Below are 27,287 nucleotides of genomic sequence, written 5' to 3' on the forward strand. Positions count from 1 at the left end.
CATCGGAATAGCCGGTAGAACCGTAGCTAAATTCAACTGACGATAGTCGTGCACAATTCGCCATCCGACTGGTTTCTTCACACAGAAAGTCGGTGCACAAAACGCTGACGTACTCGGTCGAATGATACCAGCTTGAACCATCTCTTTGGTCCATTCCTGTATCGTTTTCTTCTGATCAGGACTTTGGCGCCATTGTTTCACCGAAATAGGCGAAGTATCAGGCTTGAGCAGAATCTCATGCTCAATCTCTTCACGTACTGGGGGTGTCTCATTCGGAAGTTCCGTGCGAAAAACCGTATCCGCATACTTACGTAGCGTATCGTACGCCGGATTGTCCTTGAGAGCATCCCATCCTTGACTCTTAAAGCGTTCCGCCTTCTCCGAGTCATGCGGATTGATAACAAACACCGCTTTGATGTCCTTGTCCCTACGCAACATTTGCTGGAACTGGTTGGACGAAATAACCTTCGTTCGTCCAAACTGGCCGTTGTGGCCATGCTGCCGATAGTAGTTGTAGATCTCACGGCTCTGCACAATTCTGGCGCGGCGTTGTCCTGCCACCCAACGGGCTGGACGTGTCTTCGGCAGTCCCAACTTCACAGTCTGCGTGTTCTCCACGTTGATGCGAGGTGCAATCTGTCCAGTACTCCAGTCGATGTCAGAGTTCTGCTCCCGCAGCCACATCATGCCTAAAACTATGTCCTTTCCCTCAGGAACAGGCATGACTTGGAATGTTCCCGTTGTCAAGGTAAATCCTGGTAACTGTTGAGACATCTCTACAGTCCGACGTGGACGATGCACAATCTGATCATAACTGAGATCAACTTGCATCATGTCACCTTCAGTGACATCCAACTCAAGCTTCATCACTAACTCCTCAGTTACGCCGTTCAGGCTACTGCCGTTGTCAATGAATATCGTGACGGGCCTCTCTTGGTCTTCCGTCTTGAATGCTCGAGCTTCAGCCTCTAGGATCGCATACACTGCGCCCTGCATGTACCGGTTTGCTTCCGTACGTTTTGGCTGAGTACAACCTGGAGAAATGTGACCAACCTTGTCACAATTTCTGCACGTAGCTGTCTTTTTCCAATCATCGTTCTTGCCCTTTTTTCTTTTCGTAACGCTTGTTGTTCTGCTGTTTCGATTTAGGCGGATGATGCCCCGAGTCCGACGACCCTTTTGAAGGCTTCGAAGGTGCTCGAGGAGGTTTCCCGGAGTAGTGCGCAGACTCGATGTTCGAAGCAATTTCAATGGCTTCTTGTAGCGTTGATGGACTCTTTTCTTTGATCTTCTTTGCTGTTTCTTCACGTAACCTGTTTTGCAAGAAGAATCGTTTCTCCAACTCACTGATCGTCAATTTCTGTCTGCGACAGCAAGTCTTGAAACTTGGAGACATACTCGTGAATAGTCTCGGTCTGTTTGAGACGAAACATTCTCTCGCGAAGATCATACTCGAAGTCCTTTGGTCGAAAGCGCGTGCGCAGCTGTTGCTTAAACAACGACCACGTGGGGTTTACACTCGCTCTCTCACATTTGGCTATATAAGCGCGATACCAGTTCAACACTGACTTGCCTAAGTTGCTGGAGATTATCGTCACGAAACCTGACGAGTCTGCCTCCATTAACTCACGTCTGCTTGCGTAGTACTGCTCGGTGGCAAAGATCCACAATTCAATGTCTTCACCATACTTTCCTTCATACATCGGAGGGTCCTTCTTCTTCTGCTCACCCCTAGCGGCAACGAGATATTCGAATCTCGCATTAGTTTGTTGCATTTGGGCTTGCATTTGCGCTTGCATCTGAGCTTGATACTGCTGTTGCTGCTGCGAAATGTATACGAGCAGCTGCTGCATGGACATGGTCTCAGGTCCAGCCGCATCCTGAGCAGCATCAGTAGCAGGGGAGGCTGACTCAGCCTGTGCGTTGGCACTGGCCCCTTCTCTTGACGCTTGCGATCTTGTATTTGTTCGCATCGTGGGTTGGGTAGCTTCAGCGTCGCTCGGAGCACTAACACGGCTCTGTTGACGAGGACGAGGGTTCGGTGACGGGCGCTCAGCTGCACGACTCCTTCTTTGAGCCATTACAAGCTGGACTTGTCAGCGCAAGTCTTTTAAGATACCAGAACCCTATACCGAAGTTAAACGAAGCGAAAAAAGGTTCCGATATGTAAAGTTCCTCCCTACAATCTACGTTTCTTGTCTACGTGGATGGAGTGATCAAAAGATCCTTCAAGAATTTCTTGGGTTTGCTCAATACGTTTCTTGAGCAATTCACTAAAGTCGTGAATGACGTTCCGGGCGGCTGCGTCCTTAGAATCCGGAATTTCGTTTCGGATCAGGCGGACGAGCTTAAGTTGCTTGACCGTTGTTAGCCACAAGTCCAGACGAAGCTGATCGAGCTGCTTGTGTCGATCAGTCAAGGACTTTGTGCTGTTTACAAACGGATCTTCGGGTTGACGAGTCTTTCGCTTACCCATAAACAAGCACACTGAAACAAATGCAGTAGCAACGGATGTAGATCAAGCACAACCAGTGAGTATCTAATCGGACGTTCGCTCCTTTAAGCTCTGATGCGGGATAAGGATCCACTTAACCTGAAAGCGTTAGACCCAAGACCACCAGAAAGAGTTTCCGATTGTGTGTACCACACTAGTGCGCAACCACACCAACTAGCCACTGAACGTAACAGTTCGTGCTGAGGCAATACCCTTTGTGATCTAGTGCTTCCCCAACTATGTGGCTGGCACCAATAACCTCAGGACAACTCGCTTCTGGCTATGCCACCACGAGTGCCCTACTTGAATCGAAGCTTGACACGACAAGTGCTACTATGTCACGAAAGTAGCGAGGAAACGTAGGAGCGTAGACGGCGAGTACGGCGCCGTAGACAGTTGAAGGGGAGGAGAGGAGTTGCTGCTCGAAAGCAAATTGAGAAGTGATTAATCAGTTAGAGTTGGCGGCGGCAAGCTAGTAGCTGCCGCACAACCAGTAGTTCTTGACAGCCGGATATTCACGCACCTATCCAGGTCCATCCTAAAACCTATCTTTCTCAAATCCTGATTTTCTCTGTAACTACCAATGAAAGCCTATGAATCCTAATTTCTATCTTGGTCGAAAATTTCGCACAGCGTCCCATAATCACAATTTCCGGCTGGAAGCTTGATTGTTGCAAATCCATGGGATTTTGGACCAATAGGATTGTAGTATGATGTAAAGACACGCAATCTCAAGTTTACGCTGATCAGAATAATCTGACCACCTGAACTCAAATAATTGACGTGGCAGTTCACTGCCATGCCATTGGCTAGTGACCACCACGTCACAGTAAAAGCCAACTCGCTCGGCAACACGAATCCATGCCTGTGGAGATCCGTGTGCGACGCACGCGGGCTTAAACCCAGGACCAGGCATGGCTAAGCCTCGCTCGGCCCTATAGGGTTGAATGCCCAAGAAGACCTTGGTTTGGGCTTAGGAGGGTGCTAGAATTCACGCCAAGTCCTCCACTTTTGGAAATATACACTCTCTTGTGTCAATAGTCTCTGCCAATGCTAATTTCGATTTGTACATGTATACACATCAGCGTAATTACTATCGACGTATGTAACACTCGCTAATAGGCGCTCGATTGGATGGGGTTTTACTGCTTATTAAGGCGATATGTATCAAATCAGAAGAAAATGTCATCAAATCATCGGAAGAAGCACTAAACAGCATCAGCCAATGGGATCATTATAGCATTTTCAATACAAAAACGAAATTCCATTAAATTGGTGGGACTCAAAACTACGAGTAATCTGCAAGTATCGTATTTCAGGGATGCCGAATACGGCATTTTACTTAATCAACGAGGGAACAAGAAAATAAGCTATGGTACTGCAGTACGAATGGAGGCAACATCAATTATTTGCATTGAAAAAAATTAAAAATGAATTATGGCCCTGTTTAAACTGCATGCTAAAACGACAGAGCTCGAGAGTAGAATCAGATCGCACTGTCAACAGTGCGGACGTCCCAGTACGTCGTGTTTACACGTAGAAAGAGAATCATCTCTAATGTGTACGGGTTCAAACGATGTCGCTCGTGGCCGAACGTGATCCGAGCAAGGCTGAAAAACATCTCCACCATATTCGAGGTTGGAGGTACAGAGGTTAGCAGGTGATACGCCTGAACTTGCTGAGCGCGCTTTCGCTGGCGCTCGAGCTGCATGACAAACGACTCGTTTTCGGAGTTGTTTGTCATGCGCGAGGTATCAGCGCTGCTACCTCGTTCGAACGGCTGTAGGATGTCCTTTTCCGCGCGATTTAGCTCTGCAGTTCCCCCATTGAGCACGTTGACGCATCCAGCCTCAAAGTCCGGCGAGTGAACAATATCAGCTCGAGCGCCTAAATATATATATATGTATACATATAAAAATAGTTAGTGTTTGAAAATTGTGAGACAACACAATGACAAAATTAAACGTACCCAGGTAGTGACTGAAGCTTGGCTCGACTTCGACTAGACCGTCGAACCAGACACGGACATCCAACATCGTGATACCGTCCTTTTGGATGGCCTTGCTCACGTTTTCAACGCGTGCAAGCTCCACCATTAGTGTCTTCAAGCGCTTCAATGTCCGTGGAGTCGGCAGGAGATCCGCGATCTCGTCGTCATCCTCAGGAAGGAACTCAGCCAGTCGAAAGTAGCGCTCCACCATTCGGTATGCCGAGCCCCATCGTGTGTCTTGGCGAAGAATTGGTCGGAGAGGCGCTTAGAAACTAATGTTCATAACATAAAAAATAATTAAAGGGCAAAAACAAAATTATTGTAGCGCTGCGGAGAGGTTCAGCGTCTTCATTTTACGCATGAGAGCTTGTATCTGCGCCAAATCGTCCTCGTAGGTGCTCAAGTACACCTGCACCGCTAAATTCAGGCGGTGGCTGGCACATCCGATCAGCGGAACACCCATGCTGGTTGCCAATCGCTTGTTCACCTGGCAATTATCTCCAGCAATAAAGAGACAGTTGCTCACTTGCTTACCGTAGTCTCGCTCTAGCATTGTAGCTAGGAATACTTGGTGCGTGTGAGCACCATGGTCATCGTCCGGTTCGTTGATCAGAGGGGCCATGGACAGTAGTGGGTATTTCGTGACTCCGTCCACTTCGTAGCAGGCAAAAACTGCTAGGAAGTGCTCGGAGTCGTGCGACCATCCGTCGATGACGAGACCAAACTGGTTAGGCATCTCGTCCTTAATCTTGGCCTCTACTGCCAGCGTTACCCCTTCCATGGCCCCGCGCAATGTCTCGACAGAAACTGGAGATAGGCTAGTGTAGCTACACACAATTAATTAGTCGTGAAAACGATATAGCAGAAGAGACACAGTATCTTACCATCTCGCCCCAGCGTTCTCACAGAAACGGAGCGGTAGGTTGCTGGATATTATCCAGTCTATCCACCCGTGTATGTCCCTTGCAACGTTGACGAATCCATGGTTCCAGGGTGCCGCGACCGGTGTCCGCCTCGCGCATCACGTCCACGTAGTCAGGGTGTCGGCTACGTACGTGCTGGATGAGGTTGGTGAACCCACTTCGGGGTGCTTGTCGACGAACGGTACCACACCGGCACCGATAGAGACCCTCAATAGTTTCATCGAATGCATCCGTGACGGCTGAAAAGTAGAAACCAGAGATTCGAGTGTTGGAAAAGGCTTGGGTGGCCATGGTGCAGATAGCAAAGTGAGTGTACGTTAGACGGAAGAAGGTGGGCTCTTGATAGCCATCTATCTGCGATTTCCAAAGTTAGCCCACAAGATAAGGTAAATTATTTATGGTCAGCCTTAAGGTCCGAAAATAAATAATTTCAGGGTCGTTATTGTATTGTACGGGCAATCAATGTATTTTTCGGCATCCCTGTCGTATTTCGTGCAGCACGTCGATTCGTGTTTTCTTGCTCACAAAAATTGCGTGCGAGTATGCGGTTGTATTCTGTGCAGTTGTCACCACTTCTGCGTTTCTCGCGTGTTCTTCTTCAGTGGAGGCTAGACACGCAGCGGTAAGGCGCATATCTCATTTTCGCCTTGACACTTGATAAGCTTACTAGCGTATTCCCTCTTGATCTGTGACGAACCCTTGCTGCTTGGGGTGTCGTGCTTGACAAGTAAAATCTGAATTTATCAACCAGTCGCCACTCACGTGCACTTATGCAACCGCGCAGCACGTCGAACCTCTGTGAAGGTTGTCATTATAAAACTAGCTGCAAACACCTCATACTAAACAGAGATGTCCCATGCTGCCGCCGTGCTGGTGTTTCGCATCCTCGCCGGTTGTTCCTACATGGTCATGCTCATTAGTCCGTCTCTCAACATCTACCGGGTATACGAGGCTAAGAGCGTCGGTGTGCAGTCCATCTTCCCTCTCGTCTCACTACTCGCAAATTCCCATGTTTGGTGCGTATGCTTCTGTTGAGCAATACAGTAAGTTGCATTCTCTAAGGGGGAGGTCGGAGTACAAAAAGAGCAAAAAATTTAATAGCTTTCTTGGACCTGATTGGCCGACTGATTTTCGGTTATCTCTTTAAAAATGACCACAGGTTGGTCTTTTAAAAAAAGAGATCACACATGAAGGGGAGGAAAAAATTGGCTGCGCTCTCCCTTGTATTTGCCTCAGTGGCTACTCTTGCCAGTGACAAGCGTCGATGGCCCAGGAAACCTTCCCGACGCTTCTCCGTGCGGAACACAACATGGCAGCGAGTTCTAGATGACCCCATATTTGCAGACGGCTGGTTTCCAGTGAATTTTCGATGCAATCGTGCAACTTTCCTGGCTATTGTATCCCGTATCGAGCAGAGATGGCCGAGCGTACGCCCAGCCCCTCGCCATAACGCACATTTTCCTATTAGAGATCGAGTGGCGGTGGCCGTTTATTATGTCACTCACGGCGGCAGTGCATACGCGGCTGGACAGATTGTTGGCGCTGGCAAAACGCAAGCACTACTTTTTATTCGCCAAGTTGTTCATTTGGTGACATCGTTTTCATAGCATTTAATTTGTTACGTAACTGATCTACAACGGCCTTGGTTTCATGCTGCTTGTTAAAACGACGGACCACACGGCTCCACAGTACAGTCAGTTGCGATCTGCTCTTGTGTTTGTTAAATTGATCACCGTACGCAATCAAACGGAGGTGGAGGAGAGTACGCAGACGAGAATCAGTCCACACCAAGCGAGGTGCCTTTTAAGTAAGAGCCTTGCCAAGAGGGTCAGCCGCAGAGTCTTCTTCTGGAGAGGGGGGATCGCCTCCATGAGCACCGTGTCCTCCTTCCATCGCGAATCGTTGAATGTGAGCTCAATTTTGCGGTACATACCGATTTTGACATTAAATAAACAGGTATTTTACCTCGACCCAGATCAGCTGCAATGCTCTTTTTTATTTGCTCTTTTTGTACTCCGACCTCCCCCTAAATATTCGTGATTACCAGCGGCTTCGATGTCTTGTCTTCTTTTCGTCCATCGATACAGCGTAGAGCGGTGGCACTTATTTTCGGATGCCAAGCTCGTCGAGACACCGCTTTCACAGGCCGCATCCACCGCCTTGAGGCGGTGCGCGTTTGTATGGAGCGCTTCGCGCACCGGCTGTCAAAACTTGTAGTGCTTTCCAGCCACTGGTTCGGAGAACTATGTTTGCAGTTTTTACCGATTTTGATTATTTACAATTTCTAATGATGTAGTTTTTACAGTGGTTGCACGAAATGCATGTAGTCCGGTACATGTATCTACAGGATAATGTATGGCTATCTCGCTAAGATCTACACCTTTGCCAGGCCAAGATGGTGCTACTCCACTTCAAACCGGATTTTTTTTTTAAAAAATGAAAACAAAAATTTGATTACGAAAAAGTAGCACTAAAAAGGAAATTCAAAGTGGCGAAAACGCAGAGCAAAGTGGTCCCCTCAGGCTGAGCTGCAGCTAGGTGCCGTACTGCATGTCTTCCATGCGCTCCGCGGCAGCAACGGAATGCTGGCAATGCAGTGTCAACCTGTTAGCAAGGTGCGTGTCGATACATCCGATGCGGCGTCTCGCCGCGCGCTCCAATTTTTCTCCATCCGAGCAGCCGCAACCGTCCCGCGAGGATGCTCCACAGCCAGCCCTTTACGGGGCAAGGCAAGGTCGGCCTTGATCTTGGCCTTAAAAGCACTAAAACACCCTGTAGCACCAGTTCAAAAGTCGGTTAGTATGCCATCTAAAAAATATTGTAATACAGTATACTGCGTACCTTGAATGGGGTTACATATTGAAGAGTACGGAGCCAGCCGTACAAGTACCAAGTCGGCTCGTTCAGCGACGTGTGCTTCCGTTTGCTTCCACAAATCGACGTGATGTGGTGGCGGGGATTCCGTTGCGGGCGGCCACAAGCGTCCAGTCACCGCCGACACGGAGGCAGTCGAGGACACGAGCTCTAACAAATGCGAGGTGCGGGGCTCTGGGCATCTTGGGGTAGGTAGAGGCTTGGCTTGGTTGAGGGCTTGGGAAAAGATTGATAAGAGAGAACGAGGAATGGCAATGAAGTGCTCGCGCACACGCTCAGGAGGGTTGATCCGCTTTGAACTGCGAATAAACCACTTTGAAGTACGGAGTGCGTTTACTCGACATATTTGTGAAGTGACATAAACTCTAATGTAAAAATTAAGAATAATTTTTAAAAAGGTTTAGTTACTTCATCACTTTGAAATGGAGTAGCACCATCTTGACCTGGCAAAGGTGTACTTCCCAGTCTTCTCGTGCTTCCTTGTCGGTGATTTTGCTGCCATTATCTACTTAACTGTCTACTACCGCTACTCAGACAATCGCACATACGTGGTACGCTCAATCACTACAGCTATTGTCATTATTACCATCCTGAGTATCTACGCCATCGTCGGTGGTCTTGGACACACAAACCAGTCTTGTCACGTGTCAGCACTATACTCGGCTTCTTCGCCGATGCTGCTAGTCTATGGTTGTACTGCGCACCGATGGAGAAGTTACTCCAAGTTCTCAAGCACAAATCCGCCGTTTTCATTAATTTGCCGATGGTACTTGCTGGTTACGCCAACAACATGATCTGGTTGACATACGGCTCTTTGATCCAGAATTGGTTCATGATCTCCATCAACATTTTGTTCTTCTCCATGAGCTCATTTACACTCGTGTTGTATCATATCTACAACCCCAAGACGCACCCTCTCAAAGACGACTGGGACTCCAACACAAACAAAAACTCCGAAGAGTACGTCCAGCTCCACATCCACGTGGACAGCTCGGACGCCGATATCAAGGACAACAAGAACTATAACGAGCGTAGTCCCCAGTACGAAGCAATGTCCTCACCAATTGTACTTTCAACTTAAATAAAAAAAAAACATTCCTAACCTGTTGCGTACCGCTTTGCGACATCTTATCCTGCAATATGCCGGTTTAGCTATCTCTGTTAGCCTATACCATACAGTAGGGTTGGCAATTCACGACTATTAACAGGTATATTAGCGATTATAATCGTTTACATTCCCAAGTTAACATTAATATTAACTGTGAATATCGAATGTTCAATTTCTGGCGTATGGTGATGCTGCCAGTAGGTTGAAGTCCGGGGGCGCTAGTTGTGTTGTGCAAGCTCCGTTCATCTCCACAAAAGCTCAGCCCGACGCTGCTGGATATAGCCCCTTCTGACGGTACACCAATTCTCGCGCGTGTGTGCGACGTTCAAGTCGCTTTCAAACATATTGACACAGTCTGATACAGGGTGTGAGCTTAATACGAGCGCTCAACAGTATGGCACCGTCACAGCATGAGATATGGAGGCTTTACACCGTTGCAGTTGCCCGCGTCAAAGGAGCTAAGCCCCACCCGGACGCCAGCCGCAATGCATGTGGCGAGGTGCTGAAGAATGCGCAGCCTTCGCGTAACATGCTCACACACGTGTTGAAGTGTGACAAGGTCGACGCTGAGTCGAAACAGTGGTGGCTTCGGTATGACTCACAGCGTCGTCACGAAAAAGCATCTAAGCTGCTGACCCCAGCAAGACGCTCAGCTAAAACTCCGTCGTCTATTAGTAAGCGCTTATTCCATACACCCCAGAGTGGGTCTCCACGCACGGGCTCACGCAAGAGACCACGCAGTTCTTTAAACAAGTCGATCAAGCAGAGTGAGGAGGACAATTTCTTACGGGTTGCTATGGGGTTCATTGCTACCGGTATTCCTTTTCGAGTGATTGACAACCCTCATTTCCGTGCTATGTTTGATTACAAGCTTCCATCTCGCCGGCAGCTTTCAGGGCGTCTGTTGGATTTAATTTTCAAGCGTGAGATGGACCGGATAATTGCTTTGATGAGTGGAGTTTCCGGGTGGACGCTCGTGACGGATGGCTGGTCCAACGTTAATGGTGACAGTATCACTAATTTTGTTTTTGTGAATCCTAAATTTCCTCCTGTCTTTTGGAAATCAATTAATACGAGAGCTGAGGTACACACCGGGCGTTATATTGCAGACACTATTCTATCCACTATCATCGAGCTTGAAGAAGCGGTCGGAGCTGGGGCAGTTACCGCCGTCGTTACCGACAACGCCGCGAATATGAAAAAGGCTTGGAAGCTTGTCCGGATGGAGCGCAAAGGTATGGTGTGCACTGGGTGTGCAGCGCATGGAATGAATCTGCTGATAAAAGACATCTTTAAAATGAAGTTTTTTAAAGACGTCCTCGACAAGGCACAAGCCCTAGCTCGTTTCATCAGGGGTCGGCGTGGCCTGTGGTCGCGTTTTCGGGATACTTAAAAACAACTTAAGAAGCGAGGAGAAAAACGCCGTCGTCTCTCGCTGACGGTGGCAACACGCTGGTACACCCATGAGAAATGTATCGCCAACGTGGTTCAAAATCGAGATGTCATTGCTGCTATTTTTTCCGACACAGCCTTTCGAAGGAACTACAAGGGCTCAGACCTGGAAGAAGCGACGAAGACCTTCAAGGATGAGGAGTTCTGGCAAGACGCTGCTGTTACAGTCGCTATAATCCGGCCTATCAACACGAGCCTTGCTGCCTTTGAGCGTGATGATTGCAGTATTTCGCTTGTTTACCACCAATTCAGTTGGCTGCGTACTCACGATGTCTACACAAAATCCTTGGATGGATGTAGTACGGAACTTCAGCTGCAGGTGCTTCGCGCAATCGAGGACAGAAAAAAGAAAATTTGCTGGAAGCCACTGGGGATTGCCCATATGCTGGACCAAACAAAATCGATGGATGGGCACGACTCAAAAAAACTGATAACTGATGCTACTGAACTTGCCAGGAAACTAGAGCTTGTCGATCGATCTCAGGAGGATACGTTCCACAATGAGCTGCAAGAATTCGTTCTGGAAAAATGTAGCTGGAAAGGGACGGAGCGCTTAGACAACAATCGGTTCAGCCCATTGAACTGGTGGTCACTTCCTGATACCAAATACCGTCTGGTGCAGTCGTTTGCGAAGCTACTATTATCAATACCGACATCGTCAGCTTCTAGTGAGCGTAGCTGGAGCATCCACGGATTTATTCACACTAAACTGCGCAATCGCCTTACTCCTGAGCGGGTTAGCAGACTCGTTTTCGTGTACACCAATATCGCTCGGAAAACTGAAGTGAACCATATCATGTACCAGCTCTTTCCTGAAGCTTGTGACGGTAGTGACTCCAGCGATAGCAGCGACGATAGCGAAGATGATAGTGGGGAGCTCACAAACGACTACCAATCGCCATCACCCACAACAAGGCATCTGCGGACAAAACCAACTGGCTCTGGATCACCAACAGCAGTACTTCAAGAGGTAAGTCTTAATGATAGATTCACCACTCCAGTTTTCAATGGACGAGAGCAACCGATATGCCAGACAAGATAGATTGAGCGGCAAAACAAATAATATATATAATTCCCTTCTCAAAATACTACCGCACACACACAAGATGATAGTCAACACCGTTGCATCCACAAACACACTCGAGACGAGCCGGTATTGGTGCTCGCCGGGCCCGGTGCACCATTTCAATGCAGAAAGCTGACCGATCATAGTTCGCCACTCAAAAAATTAAATTCATCCATGAAAGGGAGTCTCAATGACTGCACTGTCAGCTCTCCTCACTGGGTGTATGCAACTTTGAGCACGAGGCAGTCTTCTTTTCATCAATTTTCCCTTCTTCATGACCACGACTTCATTTCCAGATCAGCGTTTAGCGCAAAATCATCTGTAAGCTGCAAAATTGTTGCTCCAGTGCATTACCTTCCTAGCGTTTCCAAGTTATTGATCATTTTGCAATTTGAAATGCTAGACTATCACAATAGAAGCAATAGAGTTAGCAAGACTCACGCACAACTATGTCGACAAATATTGTAGTGCTACTGATCGCGATATCTTTAGGGTTTCATACCGCTAACTGATGTTTCGGCTGCACTTGACCGCAATACCTTATCCTCGGCTCGGATCTTCCAACCATCTCAGGTAGCGGTGCTTGCATTGCACCAAACATTCACAGATTTTTCCGTGAAAGAACCAATCCAAAATTGTGCCTGGTAAAGACTCCATCATCCCATAGAAATTATCTCGGAATGGCAGTAGCTAGCGTCGTGACCGATGTGCGTACTCTTGGCTTCTTGCTCTTGCGTTATGAGCTCCGTCAACTAATTTCCCTCATAATTACTGGTACCTCACGATAATAACTGCTCGAGTGCCGCAGACACATCAAATTTCTAAGAAACAATAACACATAGTCACCTGCGTTTCCTCGAAGAATACGTTGTAGCCTCTCAGGCTGTCCACTCGAACGATCGCCTTCCTCGAAGCCTTGGGAGCGCATTATTTGACAGTCTGTACCGCAAAAGATGCAGCAGCAGGCGTTGAGCTTGATCTCTACGGTGAACACGAGAAGTAGTCGAAGACAATGCCCCGGTCTACTGCGGTGCAAGAGTACGCCGTAGTTGAGGGAGCAGAGTGCATTGTGGTCGCACTACAGCCGCTGTCTTCGGCAAACAGATCCAGGTAGCTACCGCATAGCTTCGGATTTGTAGCGCTCTCCGACTAGTGCATACCCATGCTCAATTCTCCTTGCCATAACCGCATCGCTATGCGAGTGGAAGTCGGTTGTACAGTAGCCCGATTGTTTGTTTGAATTGTCACTGTGAAAATTAGTTATTCATTGTTATTAACGATTAATAACCCATTCAGCTAATTTAGCTGATATTAACGGTGAATATCAATTGCCAACACTACCATACAGCTTAACTTCAAAAAAAAATAAACGTTTTGTGTCCTGTCATTTGATTTCCCCACTTTAGGGCAAGCACGAAGAGCGTCCTCCTACATTCATGTAAACTCCAACTTCGCTACCCTGACGAATCCTTTGCCTATCTTCGTTCATTTCTTCGTCCACTGGCATGTTTAAAAAGGGGGAGGGGGGCTCACACACTCTCCTCTTGTCTGCAGGGCGCAGTCGGCTGCCTTCCTTGAGCAGACGTTGACTATTTCCCGGTGCGCATCTAGATGCTGTACTCGTCTGTCTCGATAAGAGCTGGCGGCGGCAGGTTCTTAAAGCTGCTCTGTTGAAGTGCCAGCTGCTCGAACTGCTTGGCCTCGTTGTCCAGTTGAAGCTCCGGGGTGAAGTCGAAGTCCTTAAACAGACGCTTGTCGTCCTTATGTCCGTTCGGGTTGGGGCGCTGCACCTGGGCGGCGTTCGGGTCCATCAGGTCGAATCCGCGCTCCATCTCCGAGATCTCCTGGTCCGTGAACGCCTGCGGGAAGTTCGAGGTATCCGGCACTCCAGACGGGTCCTTCTTGATCTTGGGCTGGAACGGAGGCGACAGCTCACGCGCCTTGAGTTTCTCCCAGTTAACACTGGCAAAGAATGGGTGGTCAAAGATCTCGCGGTCCCCTGTAGGACCAGATCCCAGTCGCTGCTTGGGGTCCCGATGCAATAATCTCTGGATAAGGTCGCGCGCGTTAGCCGACAAGTACTCTGGGATCACCAAGTGGCCACGTAGAATATTGTGGAACAGCTGCTTCTTGTCGTTCGTGTAGAAGGGCGGGAGGCCTGTAAGCAGCTCAAAGAGTAGAGCACCGACCGAGTACCAGTCCAGAGCGAAGCCGTGGCCAGAACGCGACAGCATCTCCGGTGCGAGGTACATGGGGGAGCCACAGAACGTGTTGGCCGACGTGTGATCCTTGATACCTTCCTTCGAGATACCAAAATCCGTCAGCAGGCAGTGGCCGTCCAAGTCCATCACGACGTTCTCTGGCTTCAAATCACGGAACACGATGTTCTTCGAGTGCAGATGCGACAGCGCCAGCGCGATTCGCCAATGTAGAAGGCTGCTTCGCTCTCGGTGAACGCCTTCCGCCGCGTCAGCGCCGAGAGCAAGTCGCCCCCGCCACAGTACTCCATAACTAGGAACAGACGGTCCTGCGACTGGAACGCGTAGTATAGCGTCACAATGTACGGGTGGTCCGAGCACGCTTGCAGTGCTGCCTTCTCTGTGTGGATATACTGCGCCTGGTTCTTCTGCACGATCGCCTGCTTGTTGTACGCCTTCAGAGCGTACCACTTGTCTCGGTTCGAACCTTTACCGCGTACCAGATACACTTTAGCGAACGCACCGCGTCCAAGGACCTTGACGAACTCGAAATCACGCGGTCCTAGAGCGAGATCCTTCTGGTACTTGTTCTTAAAGGCCAAGTGGCTAACCTGCGTCGCGTTCCCTTCACGCGCAGCCATCTCGTTGCGTGGCTTGGGAGGTTGCGACGGGTTCGTCGCCGCTAAGTTCGATCCGCTGCCTAGAAGCACACGAATCGGGTGGCCAATCGGCGACAAGTGCACTGGGAGACTACCACTCGCGTTGGGCGCATCAATACGAGCGCCACGAGCCACCAAGAGCTTCGCCGCGGGGATATCACCTGATTCAGCAGCCATGTGGATGGCAGCGTTACCCTGGTAGTCCGTCACATTCGGGTCTGCTCCTGCATCTAAGAGTTCCTTGACACATCTAAATAACATACAGGATAAGACAAAAAAATCAGTTTTAAACAGCATCATACAGGATAAGCCCCCATCACGCGTACTCGACGTTGCCCGCTTGCACTGCGATATGCAGCGCCGTGTAGCTATCTCCCGTACGTGCAGACGGGTCCGCTCCACGCGCCAGCAGCTCCTTAACTGCATTCGGGTGATTGTTCCGCGCAGCCAAATGCAGCGCCGACGTCTGGTTAATCCCCACGCCGTTCACATCCACCACGTTATCCCGTAGCAACGTGGCAATCAAGTGCCAATTGCCCACTTCAGCAGCATCAAAAAGCTGGAATTGTTTCTTCTTCACGTCTCGTAGATCCAGAATCATCTGCGGCGCCGTGGATCTCAATTTGCCTGCGCCCACCGCTGGAGCTTCCAGAGAGCGTCCTCCATTGGTTTCCAGCTCGTGAATCACTTGGTCTTTCATCGTCAATTGCTCGCGCAACGTCCGATTTTCTTCCAATAGCTGCTTGATCACAATGTCCTTAGGATCCGACGACTTGTCAGCGCCACGGACGATCTCATGGTCTTCCAGCATACTGGGACGCGAATAGTCCGTGTCCATGGAGCTACCTTGCAGCAATGCTCCCATGCCTGCCATAACCCCCGGACCTCCCGAAGCGCCGAGGTTCACAGGTGGCGCGTCGTGGAAACTGCCTCGCATTTGGGTCTTCTTAAGCGCATTAATATGAGCTCGTACCGACTTGACCCAATCTTCCATCTCTCGGGCCGTACTGGCCTGACAGAACATTTTCTTAGTGGGTGTCACCACTTCGAAGCAATTGGCTTTGTCGTCAATATTGCTCTTCCGCACGATCGTATCGGGCGTGAGCTCTAGCTCACTCTTCAGATGGACAATGTCCTCCTTGCCAGTGTTAAAGAAGCCTCCGCCTTGCTTATAGTAGGACAGATGGCCTTCCGCTAGCACGAAGAAGCGCTCCTTCCAGTTAGCGAACGCGTCCATGCTCGACATGGCGCGTTTTGTGAGGAACCCCGTCTTACTGGACACGAAGCCCGACGCGTCGTCTTTGATGGAGCTCATGTGCTGTCCCGGAGTCGTCGCGGGCGACGAGGACAGCGCCGTCTTGCCGAAACTGATGGTGTTACGATTACCGAAGCTACCCACGGGACTCATCCCCCCGAAGGTACTGCCGCTACCGCTGGAGAGAGCCTCCCCTTGGCTGTTACCGCGTCTTCGCGCCTTGTTAAAGCGCTTGCTGATGGCGCCGCCCTGCCCCGGGCTGCGCATGCTGCCGCTGCTCGACATGGTAGAGAGCGGGGCGTCTTGCGTTCCTTCTTTCGCTTTGCCTTGTCCCCCTTCCCCGGTGTTTTTGCTCTGTGCGTATTGTACTGGTGGTGATGGAATTTTGGAGCGGATTTTACAGATGATTGATGATAATTGTATTGGTTTATAGAGAGTAAAATAATTGAAGTTAGTAAAGGGTGGGTTAAATAGTGGAATGCTGTATGAAAGGTTTGCGAATTGCGGGGTTTGAAGGCGATTGTGCTCAAAAAGTTGAGCCTGGAATGTATCCAGCACAAAACGTGGATTCTTTTGGGTCGGAAATGGATTTTAACCAATGGAGCGATGGGACTTTTCATATTCCTCCAATGAGAGGTTGCAATGCTGACCATATGGCATCTGGATTTCAGTATGGAGATTTTGCTTCAACTAGGCGTTCGTCAGTAATTGTCGATGCGAGGCTTTATAATTGTGCGCGGCATGTAAGCTAATGTCGTACCAGTTTCCACTGGAAGGATGCAGTGTGTTACGCATTGAAACAAATGGCCCCAAAACGCTGAGCGTCCACGCCGTGGACTCCACGGTGCATCTACCTTTTGCAGTGGTGATCGCCTTCGCGGGGTTGTGCTTGGCCACGTAGGTTAACGACAATATGCACGTAGATGGTGGTCACTACGATGATCCGGCTTTAAACATCTAAGCTCTCTAAAATCCAATGCAAAGACAGCGAATATGCTGTATGTTTCGTACAGTATCTAGTTTTTTTTTTTTCACGTCGTGGTCATCTTTGTTTAGGGATGTATCTGTGCGTGGGTGTTATTATGAGTCTTTGTTCTCGTCACACCCTTTCTTGAGTGCAGGTAGTAATAAGAGTTTATCGGGGATCGAGATCACGTAGCTGCTACAATAGACTGCCGAATGTCAGCCAGATCATACTGTTCATGTAGCCAGTCATAGGTTGACTTGTGCTTGAGATCCATGTTCAGCTTCTCCTTTGAAGCGGTAGAGGCAGGCGTTTGAGCACCGTGCTGACTTGATAATGAGTCTGGTTGGTAGCACCGGAGCCACCTAAGACCATATTCTCGGTCAAGATGGAGAGGATAACGACTTCATGGTATAGTCACTGTTGTCAGCAATTATCATAAAGGCTTTTCCAATGACCTTGTCAATCAGCAGCATTAAACTGCATATTGGATTGTCGGGTGGTTGACAACATGAGACGCATCTATTGTGTTACAAACAAAATGCTTGCAGTTACTTAGTTATAAGTCCTTCCGCTTAAATTTTAATATAGAAAGTCGCTCGTTTTTGGCCTTGGTTGAGCGAACAACCTAGAACACCAGACAGCTGCGTTACCGCTTGCTCATAAATGCACCGATCACGAACCATGATCATGACTCACCGTCATTTCGAAGCCATCTTTAGCGAGAATAGCAGCGATTTCCTTGGGTTTGTTCTCTACTACTACAACCATGTAGAAAACGCCTTGCGGCGACAGTAGATCATTGATTTTGGGCAACAAGCGGTCAATAACCTCACGTCCGTGGAGTCCACCAGCCCACGCGGCTTCAATTCCACTACAATAACACATACATTAGTACCAAACACTCCAACTATAACTTCACTTTCTCTTTAATGAAAGTCGACCACTTACGTTGATCCAACCTCCTCAGATGGTGTAGGCACATACGGCGGATTGAACAGCAGCACGTCAACGTGTCCCTGTGTTGCAATTTACCTGTCATGGAGAACGCGACAAGCAGCGCTATTGCAGCTTGTCTCCATACCTGTATCCGCGGCTCGTAGCATTGCAACAAGTCTGTCCGCACGACGTCGAACGCTTCAGCTCCGTTATTCTTTGCCGTTTGTTGCGCAACTCCAGCAGCTAACGGGTTGATATCCGTGGCCAAGAACATCGCTCTCGTCCCCATCTTTTGCAGTTGCGTCGCTAAATACACAAACACCGCGCCACTTCCACATCTACCAATGTGTCATAATTCATTGAGTCAAACGAGTATGATCTTTTGAGTTAATTGCCTCCACCAACCCAATTTCCACACAGATCGCCGGGTTCAAAGCCACTAATTGAGGTAGTTCGTCTTGCAGTGCGTCAACGAACAAGTACGTGTCTTCTGCTGGCTCGTACACGTCGCAGTCGTACGCCATGTCGATCTCCGGTAGCTCTGCCATGGTCTCCGTTATAAACTGTCACAAGCACGGCCAGTTATCCGGATATGTGAACCACATGAAACTTGCGATCTTGAAGAGACGCAACAGCGAAGAAGATGGACTTGACGGTAGACGACAACAGTAGCACAGGCAGCGTTGACGAGGATGCCGAGCTGGAATTATCCTGTGCGCTGAACGACCTGGCAGCGAAAGTGAAAGACTTCGAGGCCAATATGCAGGGGCGATTCCGACAAGGCTTGGACGACGACGACGAAGAAGAGATCACAGAAGACATTGACCACTTTGAAGAAGAAACGGGCTTGAATTACGATAGCAGACATCGAAAGGAGTCGCCCTTGTCGTCTCCAAAACGTAAAAACAATAGAAGAGTAAAGAGCGATCACAAAACAGCGAAACCAGAACAGGACGACGATGACGACGACGACGACGAGCTAGACAGTGATGGAGAAGATCGAAATGAAGCCAAAGGAAGACACGACGAGAACTTAGACGAATGGGACTCTCAAGAAGGGAAAGAGGAGTTTAGTGAACTCAAGCAGAACATTGCGAAGTTGCTGCAGAGTATGCAGGAAGAGGCCAAAGCTCTCGATGACAACCAGACAGACTGCAAAGCTACAACTTAGGCCACAGTACGAAGAAGAAACACGAGACTAATGTGAGCAGTCAATTCACCCTCTTGTACGTACTATGCCAACACATTTGACTCTGCTCTTTTAATGGCTTCAAGAGCCATCGCATTAATGTATGCAGCTCTACTTGGACTGTAAATACTCCAGGAACCGCTTCTGCAGCTCGAACTCCTGCTCCCGAAGCTCCGTCTCCTTCTGTCGCTGATCCATATCGAATTGAATCTTGCTCTCAATTAGCTCAAGAACCCGCGCACGGAAGTTCTCGCTGCTACTAATCTCATGAGCGTCCGACACAGCAACCACTTTACCACTTGCGGAATTCTCCAATTTCCGTCGCTTCTGCGCCAAAGTCGTGGGGGTCGTAGCAGAAGTATCCGTTGTGCCATCACTTTTCGCTCCGACGACTCTCTCCTTGCCGTTGCCGTCCACAACTGTCTGTCCTGCCATCTTGTGATTCTTTCGAAGAAGCGTCTCATTGATCTCACGCAGAATTGTCTCCTTGCGTGCATTCTCCTCCATCGTACCGTGTTTAAATAACTTGTCGTGCTTGCCATCTGTATACATTTTCATCAGCGCCGTCACGCGATCACTACAATATTAAAAAATTAAATATTAGTGAACATTGTTTCAATATATCGATCAGCTCCTTTCTTACCGGCAGGTGTGCCATGAGAAGGCTGCTGGGTTCTTAAACACCTGCATGCCAATAGCTTCGGCCACATTCTGCCACATTTGCAGCCTCGTGCCATGCTTGGCTGTGAACGGATTGTTGATCTGTAGCGCCTCCAGTAGCATCACGTCCATGGTGCCATTGAACTTGGCATATCTGCCACGCACCACGGGCTTCTGTTGCGCCGTTGGCGTTCTGCCTACATTGGATTAAGTAGAGTAGGTTAGATGTTGTTACTAGTGCATACATGTGCCACCCTGTTAACCAGAACAAGTGATGTATGGAGCAGGGAGCAGAAAGCGAGCTGACACTATGGGAGTCTCTACGGCACCACACAGACATGCAGCCTACCTCGCTCTACTGGCAAAGTATACAAAATCGTACCGGTGCTCGCCGGTGCGATCCCCTCGTCCGTCATGTCAAGCGAACACTCGCAATATTTACACGTTAGGCTTCCTCGCGCTGAAATTCTCAAAATGGGGGGCAAATTCTCTACATATCGATTATAACAGGATTTTTTCAGCAACATAAATACACATGCTGCCTGTATGTTGCTGTAAGGATCGATGTTTTCTTAAAATTAACAGAGCTCAACGAAGTCGAAATGCAACTTAATAAACGCATGTTGCGCAGCTTCGAAAAAAATAAATTTCCGTAAAATACCAGCGAACCGCGGGCTAATCGTAACAGGTCATTGAGCCGGACCGTGAACCACAGATCTCAAAATCCTCTCATTTTTAGAATTTGCGATCTTCCCGCATGTCGCCCCAGAAGAAGAACCGACGCCAGATGAGGGTGACAGCGACCTGGACCTCTTCGACGAAGACAGCGACGTCGAGCCAACCGAGGTGACACTCTCCACACAGCGCATCTGATTGGTGATTTCTATTTTTATCTGATGCTAATTTATTTTTGTTTGTCTTCCTTACAGTCTCTTCGGGTGTAAATCTGGCGATTGCTCCTTTTTTAATACAACAAAATTATTTAATACAACAAAAAAGTATGCTGGGCAAAACGTTCTACGTCGGACGACTCAAGCAATACCTGCCCGCTACGATACCTTCTTCGACTCAGTCTCCTGAGCCGCCGGCGCATATTACGGCCGCCCCGCCCGACGCGCGCGCCGAGCCATCGCGCCATTCACACCAGGCGCCTGCTCCACCGTCCCGCTCTGCAGACTACCATGTACCGCGCGCTCAAGAAGCCTCACGCGCGCCAAGAGTTCCCGATTCGACTGACGAGTCTCAGTCGCAGTCCTCACGGCCTTTGCAGCCGCGTCCGGGGCCTCCTCCGCCTCCTGATACGCCGTCCAGAAGCTCCCCGCGAGATCTTCCTCGCGGCTCCCAACCAGAACGTCAGTCGTATCAGCGGGACGGTCCCCCGCCGATTGTCGACTCAGCTGGCGAGATCCGCTGGAAAGTCGAGAAGATTGTCGATCACAAAGACCCGCCCCGTCGGTCGGGGCAGCGCCATGTGTCCACCAGTCGCACGGCTCCCGCCGCGCGCCGCTATAGGGTACGATGGCTTGGCTTTCCGGCGGACCATATACGTGGGGGCCCCGCGCGAATCTCCCTCGCGATGTTTCGGATGTGATCCAAGAGTACGACTCCAGTCTTCCTGCGCCGGAGAGCGCCGCGAATAATCACGCGGCGGCCGAGAACGAGATCTCCAGTCTGCACGACCACGCGAACGTGATCGAGAACGACGCTGCTGGCGATCGCGCGAGCGCGACCGAGAACGACGACCCGAGTTCTCGAAATCCCAACGGAGCGGCGGAGATGCGCTTCGTCGAGATGAGTGTCGGCGCGAGCCGGCGCGACTAGCGGCACTGGCCTTTTCGGACAGCGAGCGACGGTAACGCTGGATCCAGGCATTCTCGCGATCACTGAGCGGATGCTCGGCGACATGGGCTCTCCACTCGTCCGTAGTCGGGCGAGACGACACACACCTCCTGCAGCCTTCAGCAACTCGCACGTAGCAGATGCGGTCGTCGGCGTTCCAAGCGCTGTCGCAGATTCGTACGCGCAGCTCGCCCAAGGAATGGCCCCCGATGATTTCTTCCCGGTATGCGATCCAGTCGACGAGATTCTCTTTCTGCGCTTGCGTCCGGTTCCAGCGCCGGATGAAGGCGCACCACGACTCCTGTAGCGCACTGTGGTCGACGCCGTCCACCGGCTTCTGGCGCAGCGCACGAAAACGCCGGAAGAGGTCCTTCATCTCGTCCAGAGACTCCGGATCTTGCGCTCCGGAGTTGTCATACAGGGCCCAGGGTCTCAGCGCCTCGTTCATCACGTGGGTGCCGCGTGCCGCGGTCGTCGCGCTCGTCAGCGACGTCGCCGTCGCTGGAATCTGCTGCTGTTGCTGTTCCATCGTCCGCTCCTGTTGTCTGCTGTGCAAGTCGTGTTGTACTTCTTTTGCGTGGCGCAGGATCTGTCTCGTCCCCGCCTCGTTCGTTCCTGTTGGCCACGATTTTCTTTTCGTTTCCCTTTTGATTGATTTGTTCCTCGCCCGTCGCTTATGTTGCGTACGTGCAACTTTAAGAGGGGGGTGATGTAGTGGGCCACGCCATTACATAAGTAGGTAGATTTATATTACAAAAGTAGGTGCAGCAGCACACGGCTAGCGTGTGCTGAACTGCCTTCATCCTATTGGTTGATATATGGGGAGCCAGACCCATTATCAGCCAATAAGGGTTTGACGTGTATTTGAGTGGTCAGGGCAAGCTGCCCTGGACCTAAATAAAAACAGAGTTGATTTTCTTTCAGACTAAGCACTTGGTTTCACTATCGCGGAACTTGCACGCTTCCTCATTATTACGTGTAAGCTAGTAACGGACACTCTAGGCCCGTTACACCACCGGGGCTGTAGGTGTTTGCGAAGCGGTCTAAAGCAGCCTTGGCTGGCCAGAGATTTCTTGATTCCGCTTTTTAACCGAGACGGATGTCCGCTGGTGGAAGATCTGGTGCGTTTCCGCTTGGTACTTATCCATGTACGCGCGGAAAGCGTCCCAGTCTTCGTGCCATTCGACGTCAATGGGCGGACAGACCCACGTAGTGTCCGGTGGGACTTGTAGCTTGGGCTCACTGTCGCTCATGCTTCTACTTGACTCTAACCTTACAAGCACAACAAAATTGCGTCAATACGTATACAGCTCATCGTGAACCTCAATTTAATTCCCCTTATAGCCGTACACTGTTGCAGAAGTATCCTCTCCAAAACGCAGGTTTGTGTTGAATTTGCGCTTTTCCGGAATGGACGGACGAGGATGGGTGAAAGGGGGAGAGGGTGTGTCACTTTTCAAAAGTCATGAGATTTCAAATGCTGAAATACATGTATTTTATGAGCGTAAATTACAGATGCTGTACCGTGTGTTAGCATTTAGGTACGATTCTACTCGGTGCTTCCAAAGTTTTATCCAAAAATTGCATTAAAACCTGTTTCTTTTGATTAAGGTCCTTTACTTGGTCTCCTCAGGAGCCTCGAGCGACTTGGCGGCCATCTCGAGTGCACCCTCAAACGTGCGGTTGCCGCCGATGAAGCCGGCATTGTGCACGAAGGTGCAGCCTTCGACGCCCGAGACACGCGATAGCTCGTCGTCGCGCAGGCCACGCCAGGCCTGGAGCAGTCCCTTGCGCAGTGCAAATGAGCCTGGCTCAACATTGAGCGCCTGGACGCGCGTCATGCTGCCTGTAGCATCGTTGTAGAGCACAAACTTGATCTGACCGGGGATCATGAGCTTCTTTTCCAAGTCGTGCAGGTGCGACTTCCACGGGCAATACTCGTGGAAGTGCACAATCTCGCCGGACTTGTGCGTCTGGAATCGGTTAGACACAGCCTTCTCCACGATCTCGCGGGCAGGCAGCCATGAGTGCACGAGGTCGTGGATGGCGTCAGTGAACTCAGAGATGGTCATGTACATGGCCTGTTGGAATTGTTCATTAACGCGCTTCTCACTCTGATCCTCATTCCAGCGCGGATTCAAGTAGCCCACACGGTTGCTCAGAGTGGAGGACACCTGATAGTTGTAGGTCAGTTTGGCATCTCCAGCAGTAGCCACCTCAACGCCGTTATCGATGCCGTCAATGTGCTCGACAAAGTTCTTATACGCCTTCTGGTGTAGAATATCCAAAGTAGCGTCGTCTAGCGTCGTAGGTGCAGCCAAGTGCTGGATGATCTCGCGGCCGAAGTGCTTGTAGACCAGACCGGCACTCGAGAGTTTAGTGTCGCGCTGGTCGAACGTGCCCGTGAAAGTACGTTGGTGGTGGTCGAAGCGCAGCGCTTCGGGGTCGTAGATACCACCCACGTCCACGACAGCCTCGCATTGGGCCAGCTTGGACTCGTCGCGGGTGCGCAACACGTCGTGGGCCGCGAACTTCGGCAGCAACTTGAGCATCGACACAGCCAGCGCCTCATCACAATGGAACGTGCCATTGTGCGTGCCAATGTACTTCTTGGTTGCACCCTCAGCTAGTGAAGACGTCACTTGCGCGCTGCGGAAGGCAGCGAAACACGGAGACGAGGCCACGAACGCAGCAGCTTTGGTCGGGACAGCCATTGCGACTCAATTTGCTCAAATTGAAAATGAGCCCACACCACTGGAATCAAATTACTAGAGCTCAGTATGGACCCAAAAGATTATTGTGGAACAACACAAAGAGATTGAAGCAAATGGACCACAGCATTTCAAAAATCTATGAGTTTTCTTCTAAGGCGCTGAGATCTCGCCGAATGGGTCCAGTCTTGACGAACTTTGCGCAGAAGAAGCCCATGGTGTCTAGCTCAGTATTCGCTGGGTCGAAGCGCTGTACAAGCGCTACTTCTTCCTCATTAAGACCCTGTCCAGAGAGACCATGGTCGCCAAGATGAGCGTCGCCTTGAGAAACCAGCTTCAATGGGTAGTTCTGCAGCGCGTGATGCACCATCTGCTCGTTTTCCTTCGGGTTGATCGTGCACGTGGAGTACACGAGGGTTCCGCCAGGCTTCAGCAGGAACGCCGCGACCCACAGGAAGTTGCGTTGCATGTTCGTGTACTCCGCCAGGTTGTCAGCGTCGCCAGCATGCAACAACCTCGGACGCAAGCCAAGCGCAGAGCAAGGTGGATCCAATAAGATACGATCAAACGTCTCGAGATAGAACCCCTCTACTTGTAGCAAGCGTGTTTGGCGTGGTGTACTCTGCTTGGCTCGTGCTAGAACCTGCGCTACGCTGGTAAAGTCTCCGTCTCGCGGCGCCGCGTCCACCTTGTCTTTGGGCAACAATGCGTGTGTAGAGTCCATCTTCAATGGCTCTACACACTCAAGATGGAGATCTTCACACAGCGTGCGTAGCTCTAAGGCTTTTCGCTTGGATCTATCGCACGCTACGAGCGTTCCCGTATTCCTCATCAAAGTGGCTACATGGGAAGTTTTACCGCCCGGAGCTGCGCACATATCGAGAATCACATCACCTTGTTGTGGATCTAGTACATGGGCTACCACTGAGCACGGCAAATTCTGTACGTAAATCTGTCCACGTAGCACGCCGTTCATGGGCGGTGCATCGGGACAAACCCTCACCAATTGAGTCACTGCCAGGCCTCGTACAGCTCGGAAGATCTCCGTTCTGGCCATCTTGGTCACTCCGTGTGCAATTAGCAGCTTGCGTCCATTGTGCGTTGCAAAATCACTGCCTCTTGTGTGGTTGTGGTCCAGATCGACGAAGACATTGACGTCGTCTTCGGCGTTGATACCGGCGCTGGCGCTCATGACTCCTCGAGCGAAGATGTCGCTGCCACGCAGCACCGCTTCGCCGCAGAGTCGATCCACTACTATACTTTTGAATTCCGGGTTATACTGAACAGAAGCTTGTCCGCTGGGCGACGATGGGATCATCAGCACGTCAGGCAGAGACGCATGGGCTAAGGCCTCGATAGGCTGACGACTGGCGTCCAAAGCAGCCAATTGAGCGTTAAATCCGTCGAGATGAGGCTTCAGAGCTTGGAGAGCTTCATCTCGCGACAGCTTTAATGTGTTGACACGAACGGCAGTGAACGCGGGTCTGCACAGAGAGTTAGTCCACTTAAAAAATGGCAAGTTGGACTGCTGTAGACGTACGGCCGGGCGAGAGCACGCTTGATATTGGTCCAATGCGGCTCGCCATACGCAGCTCCGAGCTCTTGCTCCACTTGGTCAGGGAACGACACGGAGAAGGCGTCCATCGTCGTGGCGCCCACCACGCTGGACGTGTCCTCGAGCGGCGCCATGATGAATGGATGGTGGAGTCTATGCAATAGAAATTAGATCGGTGATTGGTTCAAAATGTCCAAAAAAGGTAAATGATGTTTAGCTGAAGTTTACAGGAGCGATGGTCACTTGAATCCTCAGTGCGTTGATAAAACCGCGGTAAATTTGGTTCATTTCCAAATTTGGTTCATTTCCAAATTTACCGCGGTTTATCAACGCACTATGGCCTCGCGCGCTCGCACCTCATCGTTACGCATTGCAACTCCGTACAATGAACGCAATAAGCTTCAAACTCGCATGAACGCGTCTCTGGCAACAGAGCAAATGGCCGTGATCAACTGGAAGAATGTGCTTGTGCCAATGGACTTGCTGGCTGTCTATCTGGGTCTCGGTGCCTCCCACACAGCAGTCAAGATAGCTTCTGTGCGATGCCAGAGCTCGCCAGAATTATTGCAGTCACTTGCGGCCATCGAAATCCGCGGTTAGCGTTAAAATGGGTCACCTACGGGTCCGGTCTTTTTCGGGTCCGCAGTGCAGCTACGATACTGTCGGTCTGGTCTCCATCGGGTCTCCTTTCAGCGTCACTAATACAATCACGAAAATAAAAGAATGTCTGCAAACACAAACCAAATCATCATTAGTTGCAATCTTGGGGATGAGTTGAGAGCCGACACAACCTCGTGCTTGTCAAGTTGAACGAGTGGTTGCCACGCATCGTAACGATGAATGGTGCGCCGTTGTTCGGCAGATATTCACAGGATTTTGCGAGCAGTCTCCATCTTCCTAACAGTCAATACGATGGCAGAGACCCCAGCGATCGAGTCGGGGCCACCCGACCCTCCACCAGCTCCGCAGCATGCTCAACGCTCGGCCCAATTTGCTACGGTTGTTTTCATCGACGGCTTTCAGTTCACACGGGCGCGCATTTCACGGCGAAAGGCTACCTACCGCTGCAGCAGCTATCGGCGGACGGGCTGCCGAGCTAAAGCTGAACGGACGCCACTACAGGATGCGTACACCGTCCTTGTCGAGCACACCTGCCAGCTTAGGGTTGCATTCGCTGCACAAGAGGCCAACGTCGTCGAGGAGATGAAGCGTCGAATTGACGCTCTTGCAATTTCGGAGCTGTCGAGTACTGCTCGTCACGTGTGGGATATTGTCAATCAAGAGTTCTACACTGAAGCAGAGCCTGGCCGTGCTGTCGTCGGTCTCACGCGAGAGCAGGTGATCACTCGTGTGTTTAATACAAGGTGCAATCACTACGGCGGAGAAGTGCATGGCGTCTGGAGATACCGCC

The 27,287-nt window shown here is 50.3% G+C and overlaps 7 protein-coding genes across 7 annotated transcripts; 2 read left to right on the forward strand and 5 right to left on the reverse strand.

Annotated features, from left to right (window-relative positions):
- Positions 1-9,783: 9,783 nt before the first annotated feature.
- On the forward strand, positions 9,784-10,160 carry PITG_15734 (uncharacterized protein; the record flags this gene model as incomplete). Its single annotated transcript, XM_002897957.1, has 2 exons — positions 9,784-10,090; positions 10,144-10,160. The coding sequence occupies 2 exons, from the start codon at positions 9,784-9,786 to the stop codon at positions 10,158-10,160; spliced, it is 324 nt and encodes a 107-aa protein (XP_002898003.1).
- Positions 10,161-13,278: 3,118 nt separating this feature from the next.
- Positions 13,279-16,347, reverse strand: PITG_15735 (protein kinase, putative; the record flags this gene model as incomplete). Its single annotated transcript, XM_002897958.1, has 3 exons — positions 13,279-14,343; positions 14,412-15,014; positions 15,091-16,347. The coding sequence occupies 3 exons, from the start codon at positions 16,302-16,304 to the stop codon at positions 13,515-13,517; spliced, it is 2,646 nt and encodes an 881-aa protein (XP_002898004.1).
- Positions 16,348-17,658: 1,311 nt separating this feature from the next.
- Positions 17,659-18,470, reverse strand: PITG_15736 (uncharacterized protein; the record flags this gene model as incomplete). The annotated part of the gene is made up of 4 exons (XM_002897959.1): positions 17,659-17,857; positions 17,935-18,002; positions 18,068-18,260; positions 18,328-18,470. 4 exons carry the CDS (start codon positions 18,468-18,470, stop codon positions 17,659-17,661), a joined length of 603 nt encoding a protein of 200 aa, XP_002898005.1.
- A 95-nt stretch (positions 18,471-18,565) lies between these two features.
- Positions 18,566-19,093, forward strand: PITG_15737 (uncharacterized protein; the record flags this gene model as incomplete). The annotated part of the gene is made up of 2 exons (XM_002897960.1): positions 18,566-18,798; positions 18,910-19,093. 2 exons carry the CDS (start codon positions 18,566-18,568, stop codon positions 19,091-19,093), a joined length of 417 nt encoding a protein of 138 aa, XP_002898006.1.
- Positions 19,094-19,222: 129 nt separating this feature from the next.
- Positions 19,223-20,187, reverse strand: PITG_15738 (uncharacterized protein; the record flags this gene model as incomplete). The annotated part of the gene is made up of 4 exons (XM_002897961.1): positions 19,223-19,438; positions 19,502-19,688; positions 19,755-19,968; positions 20,121-20,187. The coding sequence occupies 4 exons, from the start codon at positions 20,185-20,187 to the stop codon at positions 19,223-19,225; spliced, it is 684 nt and encodes a 227-aa protein (XP_002898007.1).
- Positions 20,188-23,226: 3,039 nt separating this feature from the next.
- Positions 23,227-24,324, reverse strand: PITG_15739 (protein MYG1; the record flags this gene model as incomplete). Its single annotated transcript, XM_002897962.1, has 1 exon — positions 23,227-24,324. One exon carries the CDS (start codon positions 24,322-24,324, stop codon positions 23,227-23,229), a length of 1,098 nt encoding a protein of 365 aa, XP_002898008.1.
- A 136-nt stretch (positions 24,325-24,460) lies between these two features.
- On the reverse strand, positions 24,461-26,010 carry PITG_15740 (uncharacterized protein; the record flags this gene model as incomplete). The annotated part of the gene is made up of 2 exons (XM_002897963.1): positions 24,461-25,805; positions 25,862-26,010. 2 exons carry the CDS (start codon positions 26,008-26,010, stop codon positions 24,461-24,463), a joined length of 1,494 nt encoding a protein of 497 aa, XP_002898009.1.
- Positions 26,011-27,287: the final 1,277 nt, after the last annotated feature.

This window comes from Phytophthora infestans, genomic scaffold (assembly GCF_000142945.1).
Source record: "Phytophthora infestans T30-4 supercont1.40 genomic scaffold, whole genome shotgun sequence".
Classification (NCBI taxonomy): domain Eukaryota; phylum Oomycota; class Peronosporomycetes; order Peronosporales; family Peronosporaceae; genus Phytophthora; species Phytophthora infestans.